This window comes from Zea mays, chromosome 1 (assembly GCF_902167145.1).
Source record: "Zea mays cultivar B73 chromosome 1, Zm-B73-REFERENCE-NAM-5.0, whole genome shotgun sequence".
Taxonomy (NCBI): Eukaryota; Viridiplantae; Streptophyta; class Magnoliopsida; order Poales; family Poaceae; genus Zea; species Zea mays.
Genome location: NC_050096.1, coordinates 288,688,683 through 288,698,184, shown reverse-complemented (window position 1 = coordinate 288,698,184; position 9,502 = coordinate 288,688,683). Strand labels below are relative to the sequence as shown.

At 44.6% G+C, this 9,502-nt stretch overlaps 2 protein-coding genes across 3 annotated transcripts; one reads left to right on the top strand and one right to left on the bottom strand.

The window, feature by feature from the left end:
• Window positions 1–3,238: 3,238 nt before the first annotated feature.
• On the top strand, window positions 3,239–5,550 carry LOC118473248 (zinc finger MYM-type protein 1-like). The gene is made up of 4 exons (XM_035962196.1): window positions 3,239–3,896; window positions 4,001–5,155; window positions 5,240–5,435; window positions 5,545–5,550. The coding sequence occupies exons 1-4, from the start codon at window positions 3,241–3,243 to the stop codon at window positions 5,548–5,550; spliced, it is 2,013 nt and encodes a 670-aa protein (XP_035818089.1). The 5' UTR covers window positions 3,239–3,240.
• A 1,642-nt stretch (window positions 5,551–7,192) lies between these two features.
• Window positions 7,193–8,689, bottom strand: LOC100276571 (uncharacterized). 2 transcript variants are annotated; one of them, XM_008667278.4, is made up of 2 exons: window positions 8,172–8,689; window positions 7,193–7,998 (listed from the first exon to the last, which is right to left on the bottom strand). In XM_008667278.4, the coding sequence occupies exon 2, from the start codon at window positions 7,922–7,924 to the stop codon at window positions 7,472–7,474; it is 453 nt and encodes a 150-aa protein (XP_008665500.1). In that variant the 5' UTR covers window positions 7,925–7,998; window positions 8,172–8,689; the 3' UTR covers window positions 7,193–7,471. The 2 variants fall into 2 exon arrangements, with proteins under 2 accessions (XP_008665500.1, XP_008665502.1); XM_008667280.3 differs by having other exon boundaries at window positions 7,394–7,994.
• Between the last annotated feature and the right edge of the window lie 813 nt (window positions 8,690–9,502).

The window sequence follows — 9,502 nt, the reverse complement described above, 5'->3', positions numbered from 1 at the left end:
TCATGGTGCTCAATTGATTCTATAGCTTATAATCTTCTTCACCTTTATGTTCATCAGTCGACAGTGGCAAGGGGATATGGAGTATTACACACACTATCACCCAAACCTATCTAAATTGCGTGTGTGCAAGTTCGAGGTCATGACTAGGTTCATCACAGCACTCGCATATGCCCCCACTATCTCCAATAATTCTCTTCTTCTTGGTGCTTTATGTACTCCAGTGTCATACCACGATGATATTTGGCATGTCGAGTAGGGGAACAGTGTTTTTCTCTTTGGATTGATGTGTTTTGCTATGCAACACGACTATGGTGATGTCTGCACACTAATTAGCTAGAGTAGTTGCTTCTAACACCTGCTCCTACAACTCATATTGTGAGCCACGCCACAAGAGGCATTAGAACCTCATGTAGTCTTCCCCACCACCACCTCCACCTGGTGGATATGCCTTAGTGGGCCACATGGCAATGTTCCCATAGGCCTAGCTTTGGCATGTGTCATGACTGGGATGCGCAATGCCTATGTGCTTTACATTGTATGCCTCCACAGGTCGTAAAGGAGCACGATTGCTCGATGCACGTCACTCTCCCAGCATCATGACATAACCTTGGGTGAGGCAGCCTCCAAGCATGAGGGTTCCTCCCTACATTAGTCATCTTGGCGAGATTTCCATCGCCTTGATTTTTGCATTGATAATGCCATTGGTCTTCTCAATGTCGTAGACGCTCTTCTTTTCCATCCACTGGCACCAAATGCCAGTGATGTTACTATTGAATTATGGTGATAGGATGTATCCAGGTTTATAGTTGCAACTAGGGTTAACCACGATCCTTTTTACCATATGAGTACTAAATCAGAAAACGTTGCAAGAAAATCATATATGTGTTCTTGGTCCCCAACCATGGTCCCCTAGGGTCTAGCCAATAAGGTTGTACCTTAGCCTATAGAGCCATGGTGCATCTCAACATTAGCTTCGAACACCGTGCTAAATGCCTAAGTGGTCACACGAAGTGCAAGGCGTGCTTGGCTACCCCGCAATGATGAAGTCGATCGCCAACCACAACTTTTCAGCCTAACATCGCATGTAGCACATGTCTGCCATAGAGCTCATTTAGGTGTATGGCAGTCACCCTACACTCTACTAGACAGCCTGGTCGCAGAAGTTCCCCCATATTTTGGAGAAGTATGATGGGATAATTTGCCTCATCGAGTTTCTCTAGATTTATGTCCAACTTATAGGGCTTTTACTCCTAGGACGATATGGAGTCCAACCTCCATGTTGCTCAATAGCCACCTCGTGAGTCCCTACGCATCTTCATGCAACTTTTTTGCCAAGTTAGGGACACCATTCCTTACACCTCGGTAACACCCATCATTGTTGTCTTTCGACAAGGAATCTGCAATGAGAAAATGCTTGAGAGTAAAGAATGCCCCCAAATCTGTGTCCAGTGGCGAAGACACCAGGGGGGCCGGGGTGAGCCTGGCACCCCCAACGGCCCAACTAAGGTATACCACTAATGTATTCTAGAGCCCATTATTTTGCCATCAGTTTATTGTTTAGTAGTCTAAAACCCTTAATTTTTTCCCTAGCGCGCACGATCGGATGCCGCATTGTCTTCTTCTCTCCGTCTCTCGTTCTCTGGCAGCACCTGCGCTGAGCGGCTCTGCCGTCTGCGGACTGCGGCTGGGCTGGCAGGCAGCACGCCGCACTCTGCGGCTCTGCGCGATCTGGCCGAGCGGCCAGCTGAGAGCACCTAGAGGGGGGGGGGGTGAATAGGTGATCCTGTAAAAGTTCAAAACTTAAGCCACAAAAACTTGTTAAGGGTTAGCACAAGTATGGCCAAGTGGCTAGAGAGAACTCAAAACACGATAACCACAAGAAAGCAATCACAGAGTTGACACGGTGGTTATCCCGTGGTTCGGCCAAGTACAAAACTTGCCTACTCCACGTTGTGGCGTCCCAACGGACGAGAGTTGCACTCAACTCCTCTCAAGTGATCCAATGATCAACTTGAATACCACGGTGTTTTTCTTTCCTTTGATCTTTTCCCGTTTGCGAGGAATCTCCACAACTTGGAGTCTCTCGCCCTTACAATTGAGTTCACAAAGAAATACGGAGTAAGGTGGGAATGAGCAACGCACACAAGACTCGAAAATCAGAGCAACAACACGCACACAAGTCGCAACAAGAGCTCGCAACGCAACACAAAGAGTTCACAACTCCACAAGAGCTCTATATGCTATCACAATGAAACGAATGCGTGAGATTGATGTCTTGGTGCTTAGAAGAGTTGTAGGAATGCTTGGTGTCTTCCTCCATGCGCCTAGGGGTCCCTTTTATAGCCCCAAGGCAGCTAGGAGCCGTTGAGAACACATCTGGAAGGCTATCCTTGCCTTCTGTCGTCGGGCGCACCGGACAGTCCGGTGCACACCGGACACTGTCCGGTGCCCGATTTGTTTCCTTAAACAGCGCATCCGACCGTTGCTGTCAGAGTCAGATCTGCGCACCGTTGGCGCACCGGACATGTCCGGTGCACACCGGACAGTCCGGTGCTTCCTTCCGACCGTTGGCTCGGCCACGTGTCGCGCGCCGATCGCGCGGCCGACCGTTGGCCCGGCCGACCGTTGGCTCACCGGACAGTCCGGTGCACACCGGACAGTCCGGTGAATTTTAGCCGAAGTCGCCGGAGAAAAACCCGAGAGTGGCCTCTTCGGCCAAGGCATCCTGGTGCACCGGACACTGTCCGGTGCACCACCGGACAGTCCGGTGCCCTAGACCGAAGCAGCCCCTTGGCTGTACACAGCCAAGTCTTCTCTTCTCTTCTTCTATCTGTTTCTAACACTTAGACAAGAATATTAGTACACAAAACCAATGTACTAAGGCTTAGAAACATACCTTTACTTGTGATTTGCAACTTGTCCATCCATGAGCATATTTTCACATTCTGGCACCTGTGTTTGCACTTAATCACCAAAATACTTAGAAATGGCCCAAAGGCACATTTCCCTTTCACCAGCGGGCAGCAGGGACAGGGCGTCCAGCCGTGAGCCGTCCACCACCAAGCACCAGCCACCAGGCGTCCAGGCAGGTAGCCGAGTTTCTTAATTTCTTTGATGTTTGATCTAGCTAGGTGCCTAGGTAAAATAATAAATTAGATAATTACCATTTACCATCTGTCAATTATGTTTATTTGGGGCATTGTGATTATGTAATTTTGCATCTACTTAATTTCAGCCAAGATGAAGAGAAAACTCAAGACAATTGATTGTTTTTTCCAACGTGATAATCCTAGAGCTACTCCTATCGAAAATCCTAACCTAACCAATGTGCAAGATTCTGATCCAATTAATTTGCATACTGAGGCAGCTGAGCTAAATCAACAAGAGACTTTAGCCACGGCATTTGAGAGAGACCCAGGTAAACGTGTTCAAATTTTGAGGCTACCTTTTGATCAACAAGATGAAGCTCGGAGATTTTATATATCTGAGGGCCCATATCAAGTTATATTAGATGAGTACCCATTGAATGATGCATCTCATGCTCGTCGATTCCAGAGCAATTGGTTTAAACAATTTAGTTGGCTAGAGTATTCACCTCATACAGATCGTGCTTATTGTCTCCCATGTTTTCTTTTTTCAAAGAAACCAATTGGAAAGTATGGATCAGATACATTCACAGTCAAGGGGTTTAACAATTGGAAAAAGGTTAATGAAGGAAAGGAATGTGCTTTTCTAAAACATATGGGAAATTCTGGTTCTGCCCATAACTATTCTGTTGGATGTTTCAATAATCTAAAAAATAGTATGACTCATATTGACAAGGTGATGGTTAAAGAAAATGAGAAATTAGTTGCAGAAGCAAGACTAAGGCTTACGACTACCATCAATTCCATTAGGTAAAAAATAAGTTTGTTTTTTATGATGTTTATACATATGTATACATTATTATCATCATCATCATCTTAATAATTTAATATCTTAAACCTTGCATGTTGTGTAGGTGGCTAACATTTCAAGGTTGTCCATTTAGAGGCCATGATGAATCTCAGAATTCATTAAATCAAGGTAATTTTCTTGAAATGGTCAAGCTTTTGGCTTCATATAACAAGGAGGTGAAAGGAGTTGTGTTACAAAATGCTCCAAAAAATGCCAAATACACTTCATCTGATGTCCAGAAGGAAATTCTAAGCATTGTTGCACGGAAAGTGCAAAAATTAATAAGAGAAGAAATTGGCACTAGCAAGTTTTGCATCATGGTTGATGAAGCTCGAGATGAATCTAAAAAGGAGCAAATGGCAATAGTCATCCGTTTTGTCAACAAAGAAGGACTTATCAAGGAACGTTTTCTTGACCTCGTTCATGTGAAGAATACTACTGCAGTGACTCTTAAGAACTCAATTTGTGCTGTCTTAACTGCTAATAGCTTGAGTATAGAAGACATCAGAGGGCAAGGTTATGATGGTGCAAGTAATATGAGAGGGGAGTGGAATGGATTGAAGGCTCTAATTCTAAACGAGTGTCCATATGCATATTACATTCATTGCATGGCTCATCAACTGCAATTGGCTCTAGTGGCAGCATCAAGGGAAGTGCAACAGGTACACAACTTCTTTCAACATGCAACTTTTATCATAAATGTTGTTAGTTCATCTACTAAGCGCAATGATGAGTTACTAGCTGCACAAGCTGAAGAAATAGCTCGTGAAATTGAATTGGGAGAGCTTGACACTGGACAAGGTGCAAATCAGATGAGCTCTCTACAGAGGCCAGGGGACACTAGATGGAGTTCCCATTACAAGTCAATTCAAAGCTTAAAGAAGATGTTTAGCGCCACAATTTCAGTCCTACGTAGTATTGCAAATGATCGTTCAGTTTCAAAGTATTCTCGTGGTGATGCTGCAGGTGCACTACAAATTATTGTCAAATTTGATTTTGTGTTTATTTTGCTCATGATGGAAAAGATTATGAAGATTACCGATGTGCTATGTCAAACACTCCAAAAGAAGTCAATTGATATTTTAAATGCACTAGATTCAGTTTCCAATACTGAAGTCTTACTTGGTAACTTGCGAAATGATGGTTGGGATCCTCTTCTTCAGGAGGTCAATTACTTTTGTGAAAAGAATGACATCGATATTTTGGATCTGAATCACAAGTATGTTTCCTTTGGCTAAATTATTGCACAATTATTATTCATATCATATGAATTGATCTTATTTGTATTTTATCACATTTGTAGGTTTCTTGATGTGACCAAATCTCGAAATAAGAATGATAACACCACCGTTTTTCATCATTATAAATTTGATGTGTTTAATGTTGCAATTGATCAACAACTGAATGAGATAGAAGATCGATTTGGTGGCCAAGCGACAGACCTTTTATCACTTTGTGCTTTCTTGAATCCAATACTTGGCTCTTTTGACATGGAAAAGGTATGCTCTCTAGTGGAAAAGTATTATCCTGCTGATTTCTCAAATCAAGAAAGAATGCAATTAGAGTGCCAATTGCCACATTTTCAACTTGATGTTTGCAACCATCCAGAACTAAAGGGTTTATCATCTTTGGCTGATTTAACAAGTGGATTAGTTAAGCTGGGTAAAGATTCTTCTTATCCGATGGTAGATAAATTATTGAGATTACTTTTAACTCTCCCTGTGTCAACTGCGACCACAGAGAGAGCCTTTTCAGCTATGAAATTTGTGAAGACACGTCTTCGAAGCAAAATGGGAGATGCCTATTTACGGGATTATCTGGTCGTTTATATTGAAAGGGAATTAGCGGCAATGATTAGTTCCGATGATATTATCAAGGCCTATGATCTAGCTAATACACGTAGAGCTAAATTCAAAATAACTGAGATGTAATTTTATTTTGTTTGACAAAATAGATGCTGTTTTATTATACTGTTTTTGTAATGAACATTATATATCAATATATGTATTGTGGTTGGTTTCTTTGCCATTTTAATAATGTATCCTTGCTGGTTTGGTCGCTTGGAGGCTAAGTCTGCCCCCCTATCTTCGGATCCTGGCTTCGCCCCTGTCTGTGTCACCATAGAAAGCAAGAGTGAACCTACGCCTCAGGACAAGAAGTAGGACACTCAACGCCCTTGGAACCGATAAGTATTTCCATGTGCACAAGTTAGATAGCCATGACATGATTGAGTGTAGGGCAGTGGCGGTTAAGGAACTACCCGACTCGAACATCGGTCTCTAAACTGTTCGTTTCCCTGTGTGTGGAGAAAATTCCTTCCTCCGTAGGTTTTAACAGTGCCCTAAAAATTGTTCTCTAAATATAGAAGATGCATCTCAATCCTCTCTACATACTGAGCCTCTCTTATCTCCTGTATCTACTTTTTATATTTTAAATAGTAGATTTAAGTAAAACTAAAATATGAATAGGAGATTTAAGGGTACAACAAATAAGTATGTATAAAAACCTAGAGTAAATACATGTCTAATATGGATATTCAAAATAGAGGACGAGATAGAGTTTTAAGTGCACTGCGTAAGGGCAAAACTGTGTAATTCCTCTGCACATAGACCATGGTCGACCTTTTGAAACTTCATCCAAGCTGCCATGCGCCACCGACATGATGATTTTGCACTCACGCGGCTGAAAGTGGTGGCACCTCCGCACCTGACACGCGAATGCACTGCGCATCGGACGCACAAAATAAATGGCCCCTCTCTCGTTTCTCGATCCCTCCTCGGCCGAGCACATGACGCCGGTGCAGAGCCTGACCCGCTAGCCTTGGCGGTTTGACCGGCACGCAACTAGAGATGGTAATGGGTACCCGAAACCCGAAACCCGATGGGTTTTTACCCCATTAGGGTACGGGTTTGAGTCAATTTTCATACCCATGGGTTTGTTAATGGGCATAAATCTATACCCGGCGGGTTTATGGGTACGGGTTTGTTCCTATAGTACCCAAACCCGTGAACCCGTGGGTTTTTTAAACCCGACCAAACCTAGTGCATATTGTCATTTTATTTTATAAACGACCAACAAACTTGTTATTCCTTATTTACTTCATAATTTTTATCAATTGGTGAATGCATCAATAGTCGGTGAGAGTGTTGCTTGCTTGCTATTATAATTTTTACTAGCGTTATATATGTGGTGGATGGATAACTTAGTGCAAGGTCACTTAATTATACAACTTATTATTTGTATTTCATTCTCTCTACTAATAATTTTTATACCAAATCATGAACTCGTTGTTCATTACATAGATTTTGGATCATGATCTCATTAATCATTACGATACTTATTGATTATGAGAAGAACAAGTATATTGGAGATGAAACCCGCGGGTAACCCATGGGTACCCGCTAACCCGACGGGTACGGGTTTGGGCAAAATCTCAAACCCGTCATGGGTACGGGTTTTTTAACGGGCATGGATATTTTTCACGGGTACGGGTTTGGGACGGCAAAACCCAGCGGGTTTGTACCCGTTGCCATTTCTAGTCGCGTCTGCCGTCTCGTGACTGGAAATCCATGCCATCATCCTCTTCATCAGCGGCAACGGCAAGTCCATCGTCCGCGTCATCTCCATCGGCCTCCGGTCCCTCATCGCCGCCTTCGGCGTCGCCAGCCTTGCCGCTCAAATCATCATCCGACGAGCCGCCGCTCCAGCTCCTGGCCCCAGCAGCAATGTCATTGTCATCGACGGACGCGTGGCCCGGGAAGCGGACGAAGCGCATCCTGCCCAGCCGGCGCCGCGCCGGCTCGGCGTCGTCGTCGTTGCTGCTGCCGCTGGTCTCCTCCACGGCCACGTGCCGCCGTCGCTCGCCGAACGGATGCGTGAGCTGGTACACGATCCAGACGGCGACGGCGACCAGCAGGAAGGCCTGGAAACCGTGGCTTGCCCGGAGCTTCTTGCTTCTATGGCTCCTGCTTGACAGTTGCCTCAGCATGGTGGGCTCGGCTCGTTTCCTTTCGTTCGGTGGATGAGGATCACTTCAGGTGCTGGCTCTGTACTCCTCCCTGGCTTCATCAAGTACCATGCGAAGGGGAAAAAAAAATAAGAGCAGCAAGTGACCTGACGGTGAACTGTATATGCACTTCACTCCAAAGAAACTGTTGCATGCTCAATGCTGCCCAGCGTAATACAGGAGTAACAAAGACACGGCGCTTATGGCTATGTTCTTGGAGAAAAGTTACCGAAGAGGAAGGAAGAAGCGCTGGAAAGCTTGGCTTCCTGGCAAAGTCACTGCGACCGAGAGAAACTGGAGTGGAACCAACCGCCTGCTTCACGAGTTGATGCTCCAGGCCTTTACTGACTCTGTGCGCCCTGTCTCGGTTTGGGAGAGGACGAAGACCAGCAAGACACCATGAATGCATGCCGACCAGAGAAGGCACGTACGGAGCTACTTCCTCCGTTATAAATTTGATTCAATTAGATTTGGCATGCTTTGCTTTGAGTCTTCGATGATTTGGAACGGAGCGAGTGGCTATATAATACTGCTACTGTGATGAAGGCATGAAGCCCAGGCAGTCAGAGTAAACACATGAGACGGAGGGAGAGAGAGAGAGAGAGGCAGAGAGCTACCGATGTCTGAACCGTCAGCCACCGGATCGATGACCATGAGCGCAGCGGATCGAAACAAGCAAGTCACCGGATCTCCAAAAGCTGGAAGCCTAGAGCTCGAAAGGAGAACGTGTTGCGTGTAGAGATGGCAACGGGTACAAACCCGCTGGGTTTTGCCGTCCCAAACCCGTACCCGTGAAAAATATCCATGCCCGTTAAAAAACCCGTACCCATAACGGGTTTGAGATTTTGCCCAAACCCGTACCCGTCGGGTTAGCGGGTACCCATGGGTTACCCGCGGGTTTCATCTCCAATATACTTGTTCTTCTCATAATCAATAAGTATCGTAATGATTAATGAGATCATGATCCAAAATCTATGTAATGAACAACGAGTTCATGATTTGGTATAAAAATTATTAGTAGAGAGAATGAAATACAAATAATAAGTTGTATAATTAAGTGACCTTGCACTAAGTTATCCATCCACCACATATATAACGCTAGTAAAAATTATAATAGCAAGCAAGCAACACTCTCACCGACTATTGATGCATTCACCAATTGATAAAAATTATGAAGTAAATAAGGAATAACAAGTTTGTTGGTCGTTTATAAAATAAAATGACAATATGCACTAGGTTTGGTCGGGTTTAAAAAACCCACGGGTTCACGGGTTTGGGTACTATAGGAACAAACCCGTACCCATAAACCCGCCGGGTATAGATTTATGCCCATTAACAAACCCATGGGTATGAAAATTGACTCAAACCCGTACCCTAATGGGGTAAAAACCCATCGGGTTTCGGGTACCCATTGCCATCTCTAGACGCGACGACGATCCGAAGGCCGTGCATGGAGGAACTCATCAGAATGGACTGAACATAAGCGGTGTTGCTACAGTGAACGGCACCGGCACTGTGCTGGATGGTGCTGCCGTTCTACTGTCCGAAGCGACTGGCGGT